Below are 21,231 nucleotides of genomic sequence, written 5' to 3' on the forward strand. Positions count from 1 at the left end.
TGCTGGCAAAGTTTCAGAGGGAAAACCTTTTACATTATGAACACAAGCCACTTCATTTCTTTTGTTGTGGTTTTGGTTTAGTGGCATTTCAGTTTAGAGCTGCTATGATATACAATATACTGTGTGGAGAAGGGAGGGATTTCATCTGGTGTTGCAGAAGATAAGACGTGTGTGTGTGTGTGTGTGTGTGTGTGTGTGTGAAAAGTTTTACCCAGTTGCACAGTAAAATGCTCATGGTGTCTCTCAGCAGTTTCTCATTAAGGAGCAGGACAGATTCTTTTGATGCTGAAGCATGTCCCATAATTAATTCTACCATTTTCCACATTATCAGGACAAACCTTTCCATTGGTTTCTTCTCTGAGAAGGCTGTGCTTGCAGAGGAAATTGTGGTTCAGCATTTAAGGTGCTGTGCTACTGATCAGAAGGTTATGAATTTAAATCCCAGTATCACCAAGCTGCCACGGTTGGGTCCTTGAACCTTAACCCTCTACCACATCGTGCTATGCTGTCTCTGATGTAAGTCACTTTGCCTGAAAATGAGTCAAAAACTTTAAATAATCCTGCTGTGAAGTTGTGGGAAAATGTGCTTACTTTCACTACAGTAGCTTTACATGTCTAGGTAGAAATTCACCTCTTAATCCCATTTACTACATTCTCTCCACAGACCCTGATGTTTCCTCTGTGTGTGTGTGTGTGTGTGTGTGTGTGTGTGTGTGTGAGATCATGCCTGAGGGTGGCACCACCATGCTTATGACTGTACCTGTCTGTGTCAGTGTGTGTAAACAACAATCATTCCTTTGTTAGGCCCACCTCTTATTTTGTTTGAGTAGGTTAGGTCCCATGAACAAAAGAACCTCCTGCTCAGGCCTCAGGGCACATAAACTGCTCATAGTACATGAAAAAAAAACAAAAACGCTTGATAAGTTTACTAGGTCAGATCGGCAGTTAATTTGGAAGCAGGTTGGGCAATGAAGGTACATGAATGGGTTTTGGAATAAAAGGGAGTAGTCTTGTTTTGCTTTAGCAAACATGCAGTTATAAGCCATGCTAATGAATGTAGCTTCACCTGTTACTGAGGCTCATAAATAAGGCAGCTGTGTTGTGAAACAATGGTTTTGTACTATTAATAATTTGTTTTAGCATCAAATATATTCACATAGAATTGTAGATAAATACAGTACCAATTGATCCCCACTGAATTATTATAGGCTACACAGATATTAAATTTCACAATTACTGTTAGTAATACAATTTTTTAGTAATATGTAAAGAATCAAGTTCTTATTTTCCATGTTTGCGATTCCTTTTAGGGTATAACCCTCAACTGATATTTTCTGATTAAGAAATTTAATTGCTGCTGCATTGCAAAAGTAAAGTATTTGTTTGCTTTTAATCTGACTCCATCTTTCATATGACTCCTCTGGTTTCAACACAGAAGGCATGATGGCTTAGTGGTTAGCACATTTGCCTTGCACCTGGGGGTTTGATTCCTGGCTCCGCCCTGTATGCGTGGAGTTTGTTTGTTCTCCCTGTGCATATGTGTCCAAACACATATGTTGTAGGCTGATTGGTATCTGTAACTTGTCCATAGCATGTGACTGGGTGTGTGTGATTGTACCCTGGCTTCCCCTCCAGGGTGTCCCAAGTGTCCCTTGTGTCCCTTATAGGACCATACATATGCACAAGATTTTTTATTTATTTATTTATTTTAGTAAATGTACCTGTTATGAGTGAATAGAATGATGGATAAGCAGACTTGCTTTAACTTTAAAAGACCAGTGTGTAAAGAATTCCTCCATCAGTAAGTCACACAGCTGAAAGAATGTGGCTTTGGCTGTAGGCCTATTAATTTTTCAATAAGATGTGTTTTTGCCAGTTGTAGCTTTGATATAAAGTAAGGTAACCCTCTATTGATTTAATAAGACAGAGAGAGGAAGAGAATGAACTGAATATATCACGTGTATGTAATCTTTTATTACAAGGTCAATAAGGTCAATAAAACCAAGATAATCTTATGACTACAATAGCTTTTTTATTTCACATCTCTTGTCTTCATCAATGGTTAACTTACACTCTTTTGTGTTAGAGCTAGATGGGAAGGTGTCATGGTTATACTTGACCTTTGCCTGCATGTGTGTCAATGAGATATTTCAAATTGTTTGCCTGTAAAGTTATTGGCTGAAACCACCATGTGTGCTTGCCAGTTTGCCAATCAGCTGCCAGAATTCCTGAAATGTCAGTTCCCCATCATTGTTCTCATCCAAGGAGCTCATGAGATTGTCGATCACAGCAGGATCACTGGCATTCTGCAGGTAATCAGAAAAAACAGAGGCATTTTTGTAAAATTATGCAGTAAGACAGTTATATTAAAGCAATCCAGTGGCAATATAAAGGCACTATACATTCCTTTCTGTGAGTTAATGTAAATATCCCTCTGATGAAGCGTCAGTGTTTTTTGCCATCCTCCACTAAGCTGACCAAGATACTGTTTAATATACAGAACTCAAAAACACTGTTTTATTTGGGCATTAAGCATTGTCTGTTACATAATAAAGATTGTCAAATATACAGTTGCAATCAAAATTATTCAACCCCCATTGCAAATCGGTTTATTGTCAAAATTTACAGACTTTCAGCTGTTTGCAATGAACAAATCAAACAAAAGCAATTGAAAGTGGTTTCCCCGAATTCAACTGAAATGCAACTTATAATGATTTCTCCAATTTCCAATTATTCAACCCCCTGAACAGAATCCCTCACAACAGCACAATTAGCAAAACAGGTGTTGTCTCAAGCACACCTGATGCAACTAATCCAGGGCTTCATTACTTGCATCAGGTGTACTTGAGCTGGAACACATGAAATACCTGAACTGGCTAAAGGCACAAAAAAAGAAAAAGAAAAATGAAATACCTGGACGAGGCAGAAAAAGGAAGCTATCAAGGGCTGCAACCAGATTTCTGAGAAGGTAGGTTGTGAAAAACTCTAGAGTGACTGCAAAAGACCTGTAGCAAGACTTGGTGGCAACAGGCACTGAGGTTTCAGTGAGAACAGTAAGGCGCATACTAAACGCAGGTTTCCATGCCAGAACTCCAAGATGTACACCACTACTGACCCAAAACACAAGAAAAGTCGGCTCAAAATCATATAAATAAGCCACAGAAGTTTTGGGATTCTGTTCTGTGGAACTTTTCGGCATGACAGATCAGCGGTATGTCTGGCGGAAGAAGAATGAAGAAAGAACACTCTGTCCACAGTCAAGCATGGTGGTGGCTCGGTGATGCTCTGGGGCTGCTTTGCATCCTCTGGCACTGGAAACCTGCACCGTGTGGCTTTCAAGATGGATTCTTTGAAGTATCAGGAAATCCTAGAATAAAACGTCTTGCCATCTGTGAGGAAACTGAAGCTTGGGCGTCATTTGACCTTCCAATAGGATAATGATCCCAAGCATACCTCAGGTCTTGGTTGCAGAAGAAGTCCTGGATTCTACCGGGCCATCACAGTCATCTGACTTGAACCCCAGAGAAAATCTCTGGTGGGATTTGAAGAAGGCGGTTGCGCAACGCAAACCCAAGAATATTACTGAACTGGAGGCTATTGCTCATGTGGAATGGGCTAAGATTCCTCCAAAACGCTGCCAGAAGCTATACATCTCGTTTGTAGCAGGTCACAACAGCAAAAGGGTTCCCTAATAAGTACTAAAGATGGTTGCCAAAAAGGGGTTGAATAATTTGAATAATTTTAATACTGGATAAGTCATTATAAGTTGCATTTATAAATAAATTTCATATTATATATATATATATATATATATATATATATATATATATATATATATATATATATATGTGTGTGTGTGTGTGTGTGTGTGTGTGTGTGTGTGTGTGTGTGTGTGTGTATATATATATATATATATATATATATATATATATATATATATAGCGCAAGACAGATATATAATACGATTCATTGTATTGAACTATTTCAATTGCTTTTGTTTGATTTGTTCATTCCAAACAGCTGAAAGTCTATGAATTTTGACAATAAACCTGATTTGAATTGGGGGTTAAATCATTTTGATTGCCACTGCATTATTAATACTAAAAGATAAGCAAGAACAATAAGCCAAGCATGAGAATAGTAAATAGATGATCTGACCTTGACAAGGTTTGGTAGTTGGGACACAACAAGGGTCTGGAATTCTTCTTTGCTCAGGGTGTGTGAGCTGCCATCTTTAGAGGCAAAAGTCTTGAACTGGGCCACAAGGACATTAATGGCAGACTCCATGTCTAACTGGAATGGGAGTTTTACACTAGACAAAGCAATCATAATACAAACACAAGAGTTACTAATTACTGTCACAATTAGCGCATAAAGCCAGTGCAAAAATAACCTGGTCCAGACAAACAAACAAACTAGTGTTAAATTTATTAAAGGAACAGGTTTATGTTTCTAAATCAGTTGCTGTTTCAGATCATTTTTAAAATAACTGAATAAGTGTGTGAATAGGTTTGTCAGCAAAGTAAAAATCGCAGTGAAGGCTAAAGACGTTATTAACAACACAGATCCAGCATTATCAATTCTTTCAATCTTCCAAGCAAACAAAGAATATCAAGGAATTTTAATTTCAGTTTCATCAAATAATTTCACCAGAAAATAGCCAAAGTGTGTCCTTAAAGAGTTGAAAAAGAGAGACAGAAGTTAAGAAGAAAGGGAATTTATTTACCTGAGGAGTGCTGTATTGGTAGCAGAAGCAAGCAAACGAATGTTTAATTTCATTTTCACCTCCTCTTTTATTCCCTTCACCCTAAAGCACAGCTCAGCGGAAAACAATATTTTTCCCCAAACAAAACTCAGATTCCACAGACGGTCAAGGTGCTATTATCTGCTTTAGAGATCTTTCCATTGCAAAAATAAAACACACAACCTGCTTCCATAGTTACACTCTTTTAATAGGCCGATTATAAACATGTACAGATCATAAGTAGACTATAAGCATTTCATACAATATAATAGTCCTAAGTGTTTTAGATGCAATGATGTATCTAAAAAATCACCTGATGGAATACATTATTAATTTGATTAATATTTAAAACCATTCATAGTGAACTATAATTTATTGTCTGACTTGAGTCCAGCCATTGCATAAATTAATTTCTGACATGAAGGAGGTTACCATTGAAATGGGATTGCGTATTAACATGGTCCAATTTTAATTATGTTTTTACAATTACAATTTGGCTTTGAAAAAAAAAAAATCATTCACTGTAGTGCAAAACGAGAGACTGAAAAACAGATTGTGTAAGTTTAATACGGCAGACTTTTTCTTCAACTAGGAAGACGAGACAAACAAAAAATAAATAAGCAAGCTCAAATCACATGGAAAAAATAATTATCTAGGTGTCTTTAACCTCCTTGTTTAAGTGAGATCCTGGGAGGCTTAATTTGACACCCAGCATCTCACTTAAACTATAAACGCATATTAGCAAAACAAAAAAACGTCTTCAGAAATTTAATTACCTTTCTAGCTTACAATGCACAAAGCTGACAACGTACGCGGTTAATTGAATTTCTTGAAATTGCTCTGATGTGCAGATAATCAAACTCATAAATGGTGATAATAGCATGTTAGTGCCTTCCATATCAATTAAAAGTGCTTGCATGCAAAGTAAATATAAAAGCATCACAACAAAGCTTAAAAGGTTCTAAAACACACGTCATGCTGACAAGGTCATATGTACACAGGACAGAAACCAGTTTGACACTTGAGCAGTCAGTGATTCTACAGTGAGAATGTTAACAGGAACAGAGAGGTTGTCCAAAGTAAATGGACAAATACATACACACAAAATCCCTCATCTCTGTCTAATATTGTGGCCCTGGGCAGCTTAACATAGTCACTAATGGGGGTCAACAGAATCGTTATGTCCTGAAGATGATGTGATTTTACTTGACAGCAAAAAACAACAATGTACTGTTAAAGTAACTACTGCTTTACACAGTAAGCAAGAACCAGGGTCTTAGTGTTTAAGAACAGAGGTAGTGTATGACACCCATCACACAGAAGACACTTCACTAAAAAACTCCAGAAACACATCTTACAAACACTACAAGCATACTGCAGTTAGTACATGGAGCTGGGGGGAAACTCAGACCTATTATTTCTCAGACCTCTCATGTTGGTGTAATGGGTTTGGTGATCCACCTAAATTATGGTTAGAACTTTACAAAAGACCCTAGAAACACTCTCCTCACACTACAGACATATTACTGTTAGATCATATAGCTTGGGGAAAAGAATTCTGTATAGTGAGAGCATTGCTCACTGTTTGTCATCATGTGGTATCTTTTATTTACGTCATATGGCTCATTTACTATGTTCCTCAGCACTGCTCCTTCCTGCTTTCTCTACGCAGCAAACTGCCACAGTACCTCCCTCTCAAACTCCTCCATCTCCTCCTCCAGCACATCATCGTCGATTAGAACATCCGCCAAGTCCTCCAAGATGTCGGCCACGTCTTCTGCAAACTCACTGAAGAGCATTCTGTCGTGGCTGAAAACTCCACCATAGAAAAACTGGGAAACAAGATGATGGAAAGCTTCCTTATTCTTCGCACTGAGCCCTTGCAATTTGTTAAGATAGATATCCAGGAGGCCCTGAAAATCAGAGAGCTTGACACGAATGAGGCCCTCTGCTTCAGCGCAGCCCGACACATCATGGCAGTGTTCAGGAGGATTTTGGTTTCTCTTGAGCTTCTTCTCTTGAAGTTTCCAGAAGTCCTTTGATTCATGGTGCTGGTGCATTTTATGATCATGCTTATGCTTGTGGCCAGGCCTGACCTGCCAAGACCTCTCCTGCTTCCTCCTTTCTCTCTCCAGCTTCCGCTCAGCCTTCTTATTCTCCCACTCGTCGCTGTACTTCTTTAAGAGCTCTTTGTGCTTTTGGACATTGTCACCCCACTCATTTTTCCTGTTTTCCCCTCCTTTTTGCTTACTCCTCCACTCTTCCTTCTTGCCTATGTAGTCCACCTGTTCTGATAACCTCTGCTGCATCTCAACCAGTCTCTCTCGTAACCATTTCTTGGGCCAGTCTTGTTTTTTCATGCCTTCTAACCGTGTCTTACTCTGTTCCAAGAGAATCTTTTGTCTCTTGAGCTCAACTTTTTTCCCCTGCCGTCTGCCAGGCCCTGGGGGGGGATATATAAAAATTTAATGCTTATGTCATAACAGCAATAAAACCAATAAAACCTGCAATAATGATAATAAAAAAACACACAAGACTGTATACAGTGCTCTGAAAAAGTATTTGCCCCTCTTGATTTCTTCTGTTTTGTGTATAAATTGTTTCAGAAATTAAAACAAAATCTAAAATAAAACAAAGTAAGCACAAAATGAGTTTTGTAAATGATAATGTAATTTATTGAAGCAAAAAAAGTTATCAAATTCCAACTGGGCCTGTGTGAAAATTTATTTGCCCCCGCAGTTAACTAACTCTGCATCACTCTTAAACTTCTGACTTCTTTACATTTCTGAGCCTTTGCCACCTCTGAGATGCTATCATAAATGACCAGTAGATGGCAGAGTAACGTGTATTAGAACTCCTTGGCACAGCAGCGATTTAGTAGGCCTACCAGTAGGCCTATACAGTGCCCTCCACTAATATTGGCACCCTTGGTTTGTTTGATATCTTTTGATATAATTGTTTGATAGCCTTGAGAGCCATGAGTATTTTTGTGAATTAAAAAAAAAAGATCAAAAGGTTACACAATAAAGACAATTTTTCACAGCCTTCTTTGCTCATATGTAAGTTCAAAGAAATTCCAGAAATGATCAGGAGATTGAAATACATCAGTCTGGGAAGGGTTACAAAGCTATTTCACAGGCTCTGGGACTCCAAAGGACCACAATGAGACCCATCATCTTGAGAAACTCGGCTCAGTAATAAACCTTCCCAGAAGAGGCTGACCGTCCAAAATTCCTCCAAGAGCACAGCAACGACTCATACAGGAAGTCACAAAAAAGCCAAGGACAACATCAAAGGACCTACAGGCCACTTTTGCATCAATGAAGGTTCATGACTCCACTATTAGAAAGACACTGGGCAAAAATGGCATCCATGGAAGGGTGGCAAGGTAAAAAACACTGCTAACCCAGAAGAACATTAAGGCTCATCTGAATTTTGCCAAAACACACCTTGATGATCCTCAAACCTTTTGGGAGAATGTTCTGTGGATTGAGTCGAAAGTGGAACTGTTTGGACGACAGTGGTCCCGTTACATCTGGCATAAACCAATCACCGAAATCCACAAAAAGAACATCATACCTATGATTAAGCATGGTGGTGGAAGTGTGATGGTGTGGGGATGCTTTGTACTTCAGAGCCTGGGCAACTTACAGTAATTGAAAGAAACATGAATTCTGCTCTCTACCAGAAAATCATAAAGGAGAATGTCCGGTCTTCAGTCTGTAAATAGAAATTCAAGTGCAACTGGATTATGATGCAAGACAATGATCCAAAGCATAGGATCCTAAGTCCTAGTCCTAGAAATAAGTGAAAGTCTGATCTTCAGTTATCGGCAGCGTTTGGTTGCAGTTATTGCTGCTAAAGGTGCCACAACCAGATTTGAAGTTTAAGGGGGCAATTAGTTTTTCACATTGGTGATAGGTGTTGGGTAACCTTTGTTGCTTCAATAAAAAAATAAAAAAATAAAAACTGTATTGTATTTACTCAGGTTGCCTTTGTTTTATGTTGTATTTCGTTTGAAGATCTAAAACTATTTAGAATGAGATATACACAAAAACAAAATAAATCAGAAATCAGCTTTTTGACAGCACTGTATTTCCTTCATGTTATCCCTAACAAACAGGTTCCTAACAGGAAGCCTTCTATACATTTTTCTATAGTACGTATATCAGAGTCAGACATTACGTGTCAGTCATTACAGTAAATATAATTTATTGTCAGAGAGTATAAACAAAACCAGGCTTATTATTTCTCACAATGTTTGTGCATATGTGTGTTTTAATGTTTTGATTTAGGCAACAATTTATTAGTCCTTCCTACACAATGATCACTCTCAATAAAGATCTCATCCAAGATAACACATCATGTCAATTAATTCAAACAGTCAAAAATGTACAGTCCATTTTATTCAAAACCATTATTTTAGGCTTAGCTCTAAAAATCACCGTATCAAATTTTATATTCATTTAAAACTTGATTTAGTTCATTCAACTAAAAGTTCACACAATTACTAAAATAGTCATATAATTTTTCAGAACACAATCATAATATATACAACATCTTTACAAGCATAACATGTCTTCCTCCTGTGTTTATATTTTCTTCAGGTGAATGCATAGTGGATATAAAAAGTCTACACACTCATGTTAAAATAGCAGTTTTTGTGAAGTACATCCGAAACCAACTATTTCTTTACACAGTGTTGGGTTATTCACTTCCAAACGAGGTGATAATTGCAGAAAGTTTTATTTATTAATTGACTGATTGTATTTTATATAGAACAAATAGTTTTTGACCATTTATTTATTTCTTTGCATGCCCCACTCTATATGATATCTTTTTATTCCTTGACCTATACGAGTTTATTCCTGGTGGAGGTAGAAAAACTAGTAACCTTTGTAAATGTTGAATCAGATACAGAGATATTTTCTGTTTAACTGAAATAATGGTCATTGGCCAAATGTGTACAGGGGAAAGATGAGGTTGAGGTATTCATTCATTCATTCTTCTGTAAGCATGTTATCCTGGTCAGGGTTGTGGTGGATCTTGGGCTTATCCCAGAAACACTGGGTGTGAGACGGCAATCCAGTCTGTTGTAGGACACCATGCACATTCTTGTTCACATCTAGGGGCCATTTACTGTAGCCAATCTACCTAACTGCATGTTTTTGGGAGGTGGAAGGAAACTGGAATAACCCAGATGAAAGCCATGTGAACAAAGAATCTCCGCACAGTCAGTAACTCGAGCTCAAGATCGAAACTGGGACCCTGTGCTGCGCTAATGTACCGCTCCAGTTGAAGTGTTTATAAAGTTGTTCATATTTTGTGTTTGCAGTCACTGCTATTTGCTTTTAACTTTTGTTAACAAGCAGTGCAGTGCAAAGTTCATAATAAATTAACTCGATTACTCATAAGTCAAACGAGTTAGAAAGAATGAAAATGAAAATGAAAATATGAATTTGAGAACAGCTATGGTGTACCTGTGAGTTGGGTCAGCTCAGAGACCCTAGCTTTAAGTGCCTCTAATTCTTCTTTCAGGCTTGGCAATGCAGACAATTCTTCTTTCATCCTAGTGTGTTCTTCGTCAGTGATTCCTTTCTCTGCAGCTGCCCTCAACGCCCTGTCCAGTTCCTCCTTTTGTACCTGAGAAGTTGATTGCATATAGTTTATTCACTGCAATTAATGAATGTGTTTAAAAGTATCACAATAGGACAACGAAACAAACTACACATTAAAGTTACATTTTAAAATCAAGATACAGATACAGATGAGAATGAACCGTAACACAACAAGACAAGGAACTGTTATTCCAACCTGTATTTGGGTCTCCAGTATGGAAATCTGCTTGTTTTCTTCAACAAGTTTTTCAAGAAGTTCCTAGGGTGGAACAGATTGGAGTACTGATTAGAGAAAACTGCAAAAGATGCATTTTCCACAGAAACAGCCAACAATAATACAATTGCTAATGTGACAAACAAAGGAGGGTAGAACAGATAAAGTATGTAGAAAGGAGTCAACCTGGTCACTTAACTCTGAGCCATCAAAGTCATCTGGAGAGAGAGAGAGAGAGAGAGAGAGAGAGAGAGAGAGAGAGAGAGAGAGAGAGAAAAGAGAGAGAGAATTAGGATAGAGAGAAATTAAATAGAAGCAAGATGCATAAAAAAGAGATGAATAAACGTGCCACAGCGTTCCAGTGCTTTGTTTCCTCAAATGAAAATATTTCCAGTTACAATTTTCAAGAACAGAGACCCACTGATCCTTATCCTAACACAAAATTTTGACTGAAAGTGCAGCTTAGAAAATAATGCGAGTACATTCAACCATATTGCAAAAGTTGTCTCAACATGCTCTTAGCAAAGCCACTCACACAATGCAGTGATAGTCTACTAGAATAGTGTATATCAGCTAAACAGTTACACTTAGTTCATGAAATACCACATGACTGTATTGTATGTAGTCCAGGAAACCAAACGTTAGGAGAGACAAGCACCTGATGGTATTTGGTCAGGGTAAGCTTTTGGTTTTGGTAGAAGTGGCCCTCCGTGTCTGATCTAGGTCCAATTTTATGTTTCCCTTCAGTAGAGGTCAAGGGAAATGTTATAGCTAAGAAGATGGTCCTGAATCAGCACTAAAGGGAGACCTCTACCTGTAGGCAATACACAAGCTTATACTGCCATCTAGCTGTACCTACCCCCGGCCTGGTCGAATATGGTACCTGGAGACGCAACACAATATAATACAACACCTCAAATTATTTCTGAAATCATGAAGTCTGGAAATAGAGGTGCATGGTCTTAATTGGTCTTATTCAGGAAGTATTCCCAACATAACTGCATAACTCACCAGATAAAAAAAAGGAGCCTAGACACAACAGTGCCAGAGCTCCTATGATCAGGTAATTAATCGACAAGCCAGGTTTCTCTTCTTTCCTCTCTGGTAGTTTAAACTCCGTTTCCTCCCCATCTTCCTCATCTGAGCTCTGTCTCAGCTCCTCAGGATAGTGCACACGTCGCTGTCGCAGTCCACTGTCCTCTCCTCTGTGCTCAATTGGCACATCTGTGCCAAGACATTCTGAACAAAACAGGAGCAAGTGAGAAGATAAAAATGTGATAGAGAGGAAGGAGAAGGTAGACTGCTATAATTACTGTACCTGCCTCCGTTGCAACATTAATAGATTTGTGTTCCTCTCTGTCAGTTACAAGCTCTTTCTCTTCCAAGACCGAGGAAGCAGGGGATTCTGGGTAAGGGCTCTCAGTTGTAGAGCTAAAATTAATTTCCAAAGACAGACTAGGAGATGAGCTTTCAGGGCAGGAGCTTACCCCAGGGTGAATATCTAACACAGGGACTGCCGAAGTAAGACTAACGTCAGAGACAAGGCTTACATCTGCAGTAACATCAGAAAAAGAAAACTCTGGGGGCTCAGGGGCGGGGCTTATGTCAGCTGTAGGTTCTGAGGCAGGACAAATTTCAGCTATAGGTTTTGAGGCAGGACCAACTTCAGCTGTAGGTTCTAAGGCAGGGCCAACTTCATCTGAAGGTTCTGAGGCAGGGCCAACTTCAGCTGTAGGTTCTAAGGCAAGGCCAACTTCAGCTGTAGGTTCTGAGGCAGAGCCAATTTTGGCTGTAGGTTTTGAGGAAGGACAAATTTCAGCTATAGGTTTTGCAGCAGGGCCAATGTTATCCACAAATTCAGGTGTTGCTTCAGCTACAACTTCACAGACAGGACACTGCTTGGGTGAAAATTCAAGGGTAGGCTGTGTGTCAGATAAAAGCTCTTCATAGGATGTTTCAAGGAAAGGCTCATGTGAAAGAAAGAGGGATGACTCGGTTGATATGCTGAAGGGAACTGCTCCAAGCAGATCATTGTCTGGTGGAGAGGTTGTGATAGTAGCATGGATAACTGGTGCGCAAATCTCAGGATCAGCCTCAACACTTGGACCAGACACCGCTCCCTCATTAAATAATTCTGGGGATGTTTCTTGGCAAACCTGCAAATAAGACATTTCACATGCATGTGTTTAAAGGTCTGCCATCTGTTTTACAAATGCACTATTTGTCATATCATAGGACAATTTTAAAAAGAGTTTCCAAAATATACACTGCTTCTAGGTACCACCAGATATATACCCTTTTGTTCTTAAGCAATTATTTTCTGTGTGGTTTACTTGTAAGTTCTGTGCTTTGTTGTAAATATTTACTTTATCAAATGCTGTTCTGTACTAATCAGATATGGCAACTCTACATGTACCTACAACAATTTTCCTTTGATTTAAGATTATGGTAATATGAACAGAATATGAACAGAGATTTGAACCTGGTGGCCCTCTTCTGACAAGACGGTCTCCTGTGTAGCTTCACTATCACTTGGCTTCACCTCGAAAGAGCTTCCTGTAATGAACAGAGATGTAAAGTTCAGATGTTATAAACTCCCAAACGCTGGTCATTGTAAGATGTCTATTCAGGTAATCTAACTGTGTCTAATAAAAGTTGAAATGCAGGCACAGGATTAAAGAAGTAACCTGCAAGTTCCTCTGAAAGGCTTGGAACATCACCGATACTCTCAGTTCCATCATCTACTGGTCCAGCAGTGTCAATGGCAGCCTCCTGAAATAAGTAAAACCGATCTCTGAGTATTCACTATGTAAAGAATAATTTACATTCCACAAACCAGGATGAAAACAGCATGTCAGCTGCTCTCTCGGCTCATTTCCTACATCACACCAAAAACAAACAATTACACATAAAAATAAAGATGTTGTAGATTGTTCTTAACAACAACCAGCAACGCAGTAAACCAAGTGAACAAAGTAGATAGCAGCCTTCAAGATTCTGAAGCTTGTAGCCAGCTAAGTGTACAAAAGGTATCATAAGGTATTCAACATACAGCATTACCAATTGGGAAGGAAGAGACATGTGACACATAGTGAGCGCAGTATGCCATCTTAACTAGCTGGTGGAAATTACTTGTGAGATTACAACAATGAATTAATTACTGCATCTACTGGTTATTGGGATAGCCATTAGATACCTGGATTATTGTTTTTCCCTTAACGTGATTTAAATATAACAACGTGTGTTTGTTTGACTAAATTTACACTTACCATCCACTTTATTAGGAACACCTGTATGTTCATGGCACTTTATATATCATCTTTTAACCTTAGCGGTTCTACAAAGTGCTTTACAGTTTCTCATTCACACACAACCACACACCAAGGCAATAGCCTGCCATCAGGAGCAACTTGGGGTTCGGTGTCTTGTCAAGAACACTTCGGCATGTGGAGGCATTTGGGCCGGGGATCGAACCACCAACTCTGTGATTAGTGGACATGCATAAAATCATGTATATACAGGTGAAGAGCTTAATTTAATGTTCACATCAAACACCAGAATGAAAAAAAAGTGTGATATCTGTGACTCTGTGGTCGTGGTATGATTGATGGTGTCAGATGGACTGGTTTGAGTATTTCAGAAACTGCTGATCTCCTGGGATTTTCACACACAACAGTCTCTAATTTACACAGACTGGTGTGAATAACAAAAAAAAAAAAACAACATTGAGTGAGTGATAGTTCTGTGGGTGGAAACACCTTGTTGATAAGAGAGGTCAGAGGAAAATGCCCTGATTGGATCGAGCTACCAAGAAGGATATAGTAACTCATATAAATACTCTTTATAAACGCAGAAAAGCATCTCAGCATGCACAAAACATCGAACCTGGCGGTGGGTTAAAACAACAGAACATCATGTTCCACTCCTGTCAGCCAACAACAAGAATCTGAGGCTATCATTGGCATAGACTCACCGAAATTGGATAGTTGAAAGAAAATCACCTGGTCTTTTTCCAGTCTTCAACTGTCCAGTGTTAGTGAGTCTGTTCCCACGACAGCCTCACATTCCTGTTCTCGGCTGAGAGGAGTGGAGCCTGATTTGGTCTTCCTCAAGGTTTGATGTGTTGTGCATTCTGAGATGATTTTCTGCTCACCAATGGTTGTAAAGAGTGATTATTTGAATTACTATAGACTCCCTGTCAGCTCAGACCAGTTTGGTCATTCTCCTCTGATCTCTCTCATCAACAAGGTGTTTCAGCCAACAGACCCTCTACACATAGGATGTTTTATTTTGCTTCTTGCACCATTCTGTTTAAACTCTAGAGACTGTTGTGTGTAAAATTTTCAGGAGATCAGCAGTTTCCGAAATTCTCAAACCAGCCCATTTGATACCAACAACCATGCCACAGTGTTAAAGTTAGAGATCACACTTTTTCTTCATTTTTATGTTTGATGTGAACTGAAGCTCTTGACCTGTATCTGCATGATTTTATACATTGTGCTGCTGCCACATGATTGGCTGATTAGATAACTGCATGAATATGCAGGTGTACAGCTGTTCCTAATAAAGTGGACAGTGAGTGTATATGGTCATACATGAAATCATACTGTACAAGTCTAAAGCTACAAGATATGTGATCCAGCTGCAAACAACTTATATACAATATATAATAGGACAAAGAGAGTGCAAAAAACTATTTGCTCATCTTGCAAATATCAAAGCCATTTGGCCAAGATTACACCCAAATTAAATATCACAATATTTCATTTATTCGCTGCAATTTATTACAATTGAAGAGAATGATTTTCAAAATTATTCTTGTAATATATAGCATCGTAGTTTAGAATATATTCCCATATTTTAATAGCTAGCTAGTTAGCTTTCCTAACAATAATAAAACTAAATACTAATACTAATAAAATATTTTCTATACTGCCTTTCTTACATATAGGATAACAATACATTTTAATGATCAAAATGAAAACAAAACTTACAAACAAAAAAAAAGCCAATTTTGATATGGTTTCACTGGTTGCAGTCCATTTGATGACCACACACAATCCATAGCTCACCAAAGAAGACAAGACATTACTGTGCTTGGGATAACAAAGCCCACCAAACAGACAAACGAGCCAACTAACATTAGCTAGCTAGCTAAACTAACTTCACAACTTTGCTTTAAATTCCACTAGTAAAAAAAAAATAACGCTGTATCATGCTTAAACTTCTGACTTCTATACATTTCTGAGCCTTTGCCACCTGATACCCTATCATAAATGGCCAACAGATGGCAGAGTAACGTGTATTAGAACTACTTGGCACAGCAGCGATTTAGTAGGTCTACCTACATACAATGCCATCCACTAATATTGGCACCCTTGGTAAATATGAGCAAAGAAGGCTGTGAAAAATTGTCTTTAACACTGAATTACTAATTGTATAATTACTGTGTTTACAGTGAAAGAAATCATATTGTTCTTTTCTGACTTAATTATTTTACTTATTTCACTTAGAACAAAAATCTTATACCAGATTTACAAAAAATGCTTGTATATTGTTTTATAGATCCAGTCCTGGAGTACCAAACACCTATATCCTTGTCTGAGTTGCACAGTGTGCTCATTTTATCTGAATACCAACTGATTCAGATAACTGATAAAAAGATTTGGCATGGCATTATATGTAGGCCTGTGATACTGCAATTATCACTTTGTCTTTTTTTGTTGTACTCTTTTAATATGAGCATAACAGTAGTGTAATAGTGCACATACCCTATAAAGACCAACCATTTATCAACATAAAAATATAAAAAGCTTCTGACCAAGAATAATGATTAAAATGTGATACTGTATGATTTGATTATATGAGCTAAGATTTAATAGGGATAAGCTCAAATATTCAGGATCAAACTAAGCAACTGCAGTTAGGCACTCACATATTAGTTATAACATGCCTAACACTAAAATCAGTGTTCGACAGAGCAGTGTAACTCTGTTCATGGAGTCCACACGGCATTGGAGCTCTAAAACTGCTGTATCATAAGGAGAAGCAAATTCATAAACAAATTTGTCACATATTCTTTTATGAAGTATCGTTATGTGCAAAAAATAAATAAATAAAAGACTTGTGTGTGTTGTGTCTAATTGTTTACCTCAGGAGAGAGGAGTGTCCAGCTGTTACTGGATGACCCGCTGCTGCCGGTGCTGTTATCCGACATCACCTCCGTGTGGCTGACTCAGCAACTGCAAAATACCTTCATTAAAATCTTTTTCCCAGCTCTCACCAAGTGTAAAGGCTGCATCCAACTAAAAGATGTAACTCGTAATTTCTGAGCTCAGACTAATAAAAAACAAAGAAAGCGGGTCTCCTCAACTCCAAGTTCAGCAAGTGACGTCAAATCAACATGGCTGCTGAAAGCATGTAAACACGGATGCTGCGTCCCAAATCGTGTACTGCAATAGTACGTACTCCATTTGCTACATACTAATCAGTATGTGTGTGCAGTATGACTACAATCCCAGACATACTACAACCGCTATGTTGGCAGTGTCATGTGACCTTCGATGTCATCATAAAAATACATATATCTTAAATGGACCACCAGATCAAAGCACCTGCACTAACGGAAAATGCAAATCAGGAAAGTTAACTGAATTAGTCATTTAATGTGGGCAGTGTTAACGGGCTGAGATAAATTCATTGCCGTTAGCTTGGCCAGCTAAGGCAAGATGGAGATCACAAAAAAAATGTTTCAAATGCTATGACAACTGTTTTCTTGTTTAAACCTTCAAAAAGTTAACAATTTATTCAGGCATTGTTAAACAAGTCCTGTTCAACCAAAGTTTAATACTTAAAAAGAGCCGACGCGTTCGTCACTGAGTTATTCAGAAATCTCTCCGTGCACCGCACAGAAGCTCCAGGACATGGTTGACATCGCACATCGGCTCGGTCCAAATCCTCGATGCATCATTATGTAATTTCTATCCCGCACATGTCGTAATGCAATATGGGCAGCAGCCAAATGATCTGAACTTTTGAAACAAAAGGGAATCCGTTTTAATGCAGGATTAAATGGGATCTGTTGCGTTTATTAATGGGAAAAAAATTTCCGTTCACGACATTTAGCATGGCATTACAATCTTAATAAACATGCTGCTGCTGACGTTCGTTTTTTCTTCTTCTTAACAAATACTTCATATAATATATAATTTCTACCATTTCGATTGTATTATTTTCCTTGTACGGGTCCATGATAGGGTATATCGATATGCTTCATTAAACTTGGGTGGGACGTTTGAACCCAAAGTTTTGCATATCCTTTAAAAAGGGTTACGTTTTAAGTTTGTGTATTGGAATTAGACGTTTTGTAGTATGTAAAGTTCTAATCTCATGTTCTCGTTCAATTGTCCTTGTTTTTTATTGAATGGTCAGGGACTATGTGATCTTAACAAACGAAAAGCTTTATTTTTATTTTGTAATTCCAAGAAAAGGGACATATACTTTCTGAAAGAAACGCATTCATGTGTTGAGGATGAAAAGCTCTGGCGTAACCAGTGAGTGTGGGAGCACTGTTTTGTTCTGTCATGGGTCCAGTGCATAAGGAGGGCCCGCTGTGTTACTTAATAGTGGGTTTCAAGGAAAGTTCACTGAGACATTTTTTCAGGGACAGGGAGATGGATCATTTTAGTGACCCATATAGATAGTAGTATTTTTATAATGGTTAACATATTTGGGTTGCATAGAGCTTCGTTAAATGTAGCTCTATTTGATTATATAATTTCTAAAGCAATTCATCTAAAAATCAAATATCCTTCTGCCTTTATTTTCCTTGGTGTTGAGTCTAATGAGTCGCCTGATTCGGTTGCTGATGGATATCCGCCAAGAAGGGTTTCTGATGGTGCTAACCCCCTTATAAGAAAACTTTGACAGAGTTTGAACTTGTTCGATGTGCATAGGTGCTTCCATGTACACCTGGTTTGTCTCATGTTCATGAATAGATCTGTGACTGATATCAGACTGTTTAATACCTTATTTGACTTCTGCAGAAAATTCAGCCTCATCCTTAACAGACCATTGACATTAGTTTGTCTGATGTTAGAACAAGGCAAAAAAAAAAAAAAAAACAATTAAACCCCGGCTACTGGAAGTTAACTTGCTCTTTTCTTTTATCTGATTCATATTGTCAGGAAATTGCAAAAATCACAGAGAACATTAAGTCCCTGGCAGGTGTCTCAGCCATCATGAAATGGGAGCAATTTAAGTATGATGTCTTCCACGATTTATTTTTCTGAGCTCATCCACACCACTCCCATTGCATTATGGGATTTTTGGTGTTTTTAGGTGGCAGATATCAAGCCATTTTCATAGATAGCATGTAATAACGTTATATATTTATGTTACATGACCACACGTTGCCAGTGACATGAATGTTTTATGAATTCGCTGCATGTTGCAGCTGCATGTTTAGCGCACTCTGTGCTTTGGGTGTATTAAAGTGTCTGGTTGTGAAGAAGCTCAGGGAACATTTAGAAGATATTGTTTGGCTGAATAGTAAACACGGCCCGGGGTTCAATGGTAAGTGAGAGCCAGCTGGTCTTAGGGCGCTCAAAAAAAAGAATTTAAAAAAATAATAAACAGTGAGTCGTGCAATCAGTTTCACTCTGCAAAATCCCACCGGAAGCAGTACGCCATCCGGGTATTTCGGACATACTACGGCTCTGGTAGTACGCGATTTCGGGCGCACCTCCTAGCACTTCTTACCTTGAAAAAGACGTTCCCACTTCCCACTTAAGTCGAATGCAGCAATATCATTGCCCTGACGACAACAGTGACGTTACCTACCGCGTGCACGCATAACGTCGCGAGCGTTTAGCATTCTGGGATACAGTGACACGGGTAGACGGACGCGCAGATTATTATAACAGCAATGTTATTAAACAGAAACGTTAAGGCGGCGTTTCAGTTGTAAAACGCAAAGGACAGATTTCAGAAACGGTCCAAATAAACAACAACAACAGGGGGGGACTTAAGAAACCACACTGTAAAGAACTGAATACGCTGCACGACCCACTGTTTATTTATTTTATTCTTTTATTTTTTTAATGTAAGCGCCCTAAGACCAGCTGCCTCTCACTTATCATTGAACCCCGGGCCGTGTTTACTAATCAGCCAAACAATATCTTACTAAATATTCCCTGAGCTTCTTCACAACCAGACACTTTAATACACCCAAAGCACAGAGTGAGCTAAACATGCAGCGAATTCATAAAACATTGTCACTGGCAATGTGTGGTCATGATGTAACATAGCCTAAATAAATAACGTTATTACACGCTATCTACGAAAATGGTTTTATATCTGCCACCTAAAAACAACAAGATGAAGGAATGTATTATCTGCAGTAGTATTATCCCAGTGGTTCACACTACACAGACACGACACACAAAATGAAGGCTTATGGACGGCTCCGGCTGTTAACTGGAGCTCAGACCAGCCCTTAAATGTTCATACCGTGATTATAAACTGCAGTTTATAAAATCCTTCTCTCCTCCGTCTTTTTTTAAATGTTTTTTTTGCTGCGTTCGTGCGTCCAAAGTTGGGAACTTCGGGAATTCCAAGTTGCGTCCCGCCTACTGCTGTATGGTGTCCAGTGACGTCGGAAGGAACCAGCCAATCAGATCCTTCACGCAGGCTGGTGCTCAGTGTGATTGACAGTTACAGGTGAGAGTGACTATGAACTCTTCCTGTCTTATGGCACACTAGAGACAAACCTAAGTGACATCACAACATGTATGTGTGTCCTATATATACACAGGGAATGGCTGGGACGTGTTCTCCAGCCATGGACTGACACGTCTGCATAGGGCTATATTTGTTGGGGTTTCCCAAGTGGACAGTCCCATCCTATTAACATTAGCCTGGTATTGCATCATTGGGTCAAGGAACATATTAGAGTTTATTCCTTTGGTGGATAAGAAGAAAACAGTAGGATATTGTTAATATAGGATATTGATATAGGATGTGGAATGAGAATATAAAAAATATCAGTGCAACCAAATGGCCACTTTTTGTGTACAAGTGTGTAAGTTGTATAGTATAGGCTATCACTTCTCTTTCTATTAGCAAATTTGGAATATTATCTGGTGTGGTAGTAAAAGTGTTAGAGGTTTAAACTGATTAACACCAATTGCAGTTTCCCAAAAATAAAAATGTCACAGGGGTTGTTTCTCTCAAACTGACTCTTCATGTGCATGAAAAGGGGATCGGGGTGTTTGTTGTTGTTATTGTTGCTGTTGTTTTCCCAGAGCATCACACTCCTTTCATCAGCTTGTCTTCTTCCCACATTGCATCTTGGTGCTATCACTTCCCCAGGTAAATGGCACATTAAACACATAATGTAAAAAATAAAATAAAATAAAGGGGACTCATCAGACACAGGGAGCTCAGGGAACAAGGAGGGGGACACCCTGGAGTGGGTGCCAACCCACACACTGGATCATTTAGAGATGCCACTCAGCCTACAAGGCATGTCTTTGGACTGGAGGAGGAAACCAGAACACCCCAAAGAAACTGTGGAGGAAGTGAAGTGCCAAACAAAAAGAACAAATCCAAAAACAAAATAACAAGTCAGACAAAACAGAAAAGGTAGGTATAGT

General features: G+C 38.6%; 2 protein-coding genes across 4 annotated transcripts; both read right to left on the reverse strand.

Moving 5' to 3' along the window:
- Positions 1-1,954: 1,954 nt before the first annotated feature.
- On the reverse strand, positions 1,955-9,717 carry s100a11 (S100 calcium binding protein A11). 2 transcript variants are annotated; one of them, XM_053683891.1, is made up of 4 exons: positions 9,712-9,717; positions 4,727-4,748; positions 4,159-4,312; positions 1,955-2,306 (listed from the first exon to the last, which is right to left on the reverse strand). In XM_053683891.1, exons 3-4 carry the CDS (start codon positions 4,285-4,287, stop codon positions 2,172-2,174), a joined length of 264 nt encoding a protein of 87 aa, XP_053539866.1. In that variant the 5' UTR covers positions 4,288-4,312; positions 4,727-4,748; positions 9,712-9,717; the 3' UTR covers positions 1,955-2,171. The 2 variants fall into 2 exon arrangements, with proteins under 2 accessions (XP_053539866.1, NP_001188085.1); NM_001201156.1 differs by lacking the exon at positions 9,712-9,717 and having other exon boundaries at positions 4,727-4,761.
- Positions 4,932-20,330, reverse strand: pbxip1a (pre-B-cell leukemia homeobox interacting protein 1a). 2 transcript variants are annotated; one of them, XM_017482367.3, is made up of 11 exons: positions 20,087-20,330; positions 16,728-16,818; positions 13,264-13,348; positions 13,059-13,132; positions 11,895-12,732; positions 11,588-11,815; positions 11,436-11,459; positions 10,763-10,794; positions 10,559-10,621; positions 10,225-10,387; positions 4,932-7,187 (listed from the first exon to the last, which is right to left on the reverse strand). In XM_017482367.3, the coding sequence occupies exons 2-11, from the start codon at positions 16,791-16,793 to the stop codon at positions 6,409-6,411; spliced, it is 2,352 nt and encodes a 783-aa protein (XP_017337856.1). In that variant the 5' UTR covers positions 16,794-16,818; positions 20,087-20,330; the 3' UTR covers positions 4,932-6,408. The 2 variants fall into 2 exon arrangements, with proteins under 2 accessions (XP_017337856.1, XP_017337857.1); XM_017482368.3 differs by lacking the exon at positions 11,436-11,459 and having other exon boundaries at positions 20,087-20,329.
- Between the last annotated feature and the right edge of the window lie 901 nt (positions 20,331-21,231).

The sequence above is a fragment of the Ictalurus punctatus genome, chromosome 12, assembly GCF_001660625.3.
Source record: "Ictalurus punctatus breed USDA103 chromosome 12, Coco_2.0, whole genome shotgun sequence".
Taxonomy (NCBI): domain Eukaryota; kingdom Metazoa; phylum Chordata; class Actinopteri; order Siluriformes; family Ictaluridae; genus Ictalurus; species Ictalurus punctatus.

Bases quoted from the DNA above. Each gene is read 5' to 3' on its own strand.
- s100a11 (XM_053683891.1), bottom strand. From the start codon at position 4,287: ATGGAGTCTGCCATTAATGTCCTTGTGGCCCAGTTCAAGACTTTTGCC. The intron at 2,307-4,158 runs GTCAGATCATCT...GATTACCTGCAG, and splicing joins AACTACCAAACCTTGTCAAG to AATGCCAGTGATCCTGCTGT.
- pbxip1a (XM_017482367.3), bottom strand. From the start codon at position 16,793: ATGTCGGATAACAGCACCGGCAGCAGCGGGTCATCCAGTAACAGCTGG. The intron at 12,733-13,058 runs GTTCAAATCTCT...TCTTATTTGCAG, and splicing joins TGTCAGAAGAGGGCCACCAG to GTTTGCCAAGAAACATCCCC. The intron at 10,622-10,762 runs GTTGACTCCTTT...GTTCCACCCTAG, and splicing joins GCTCAGAGTTAAGTGACCAG to GAACTTCTTGAAAAACTTGT.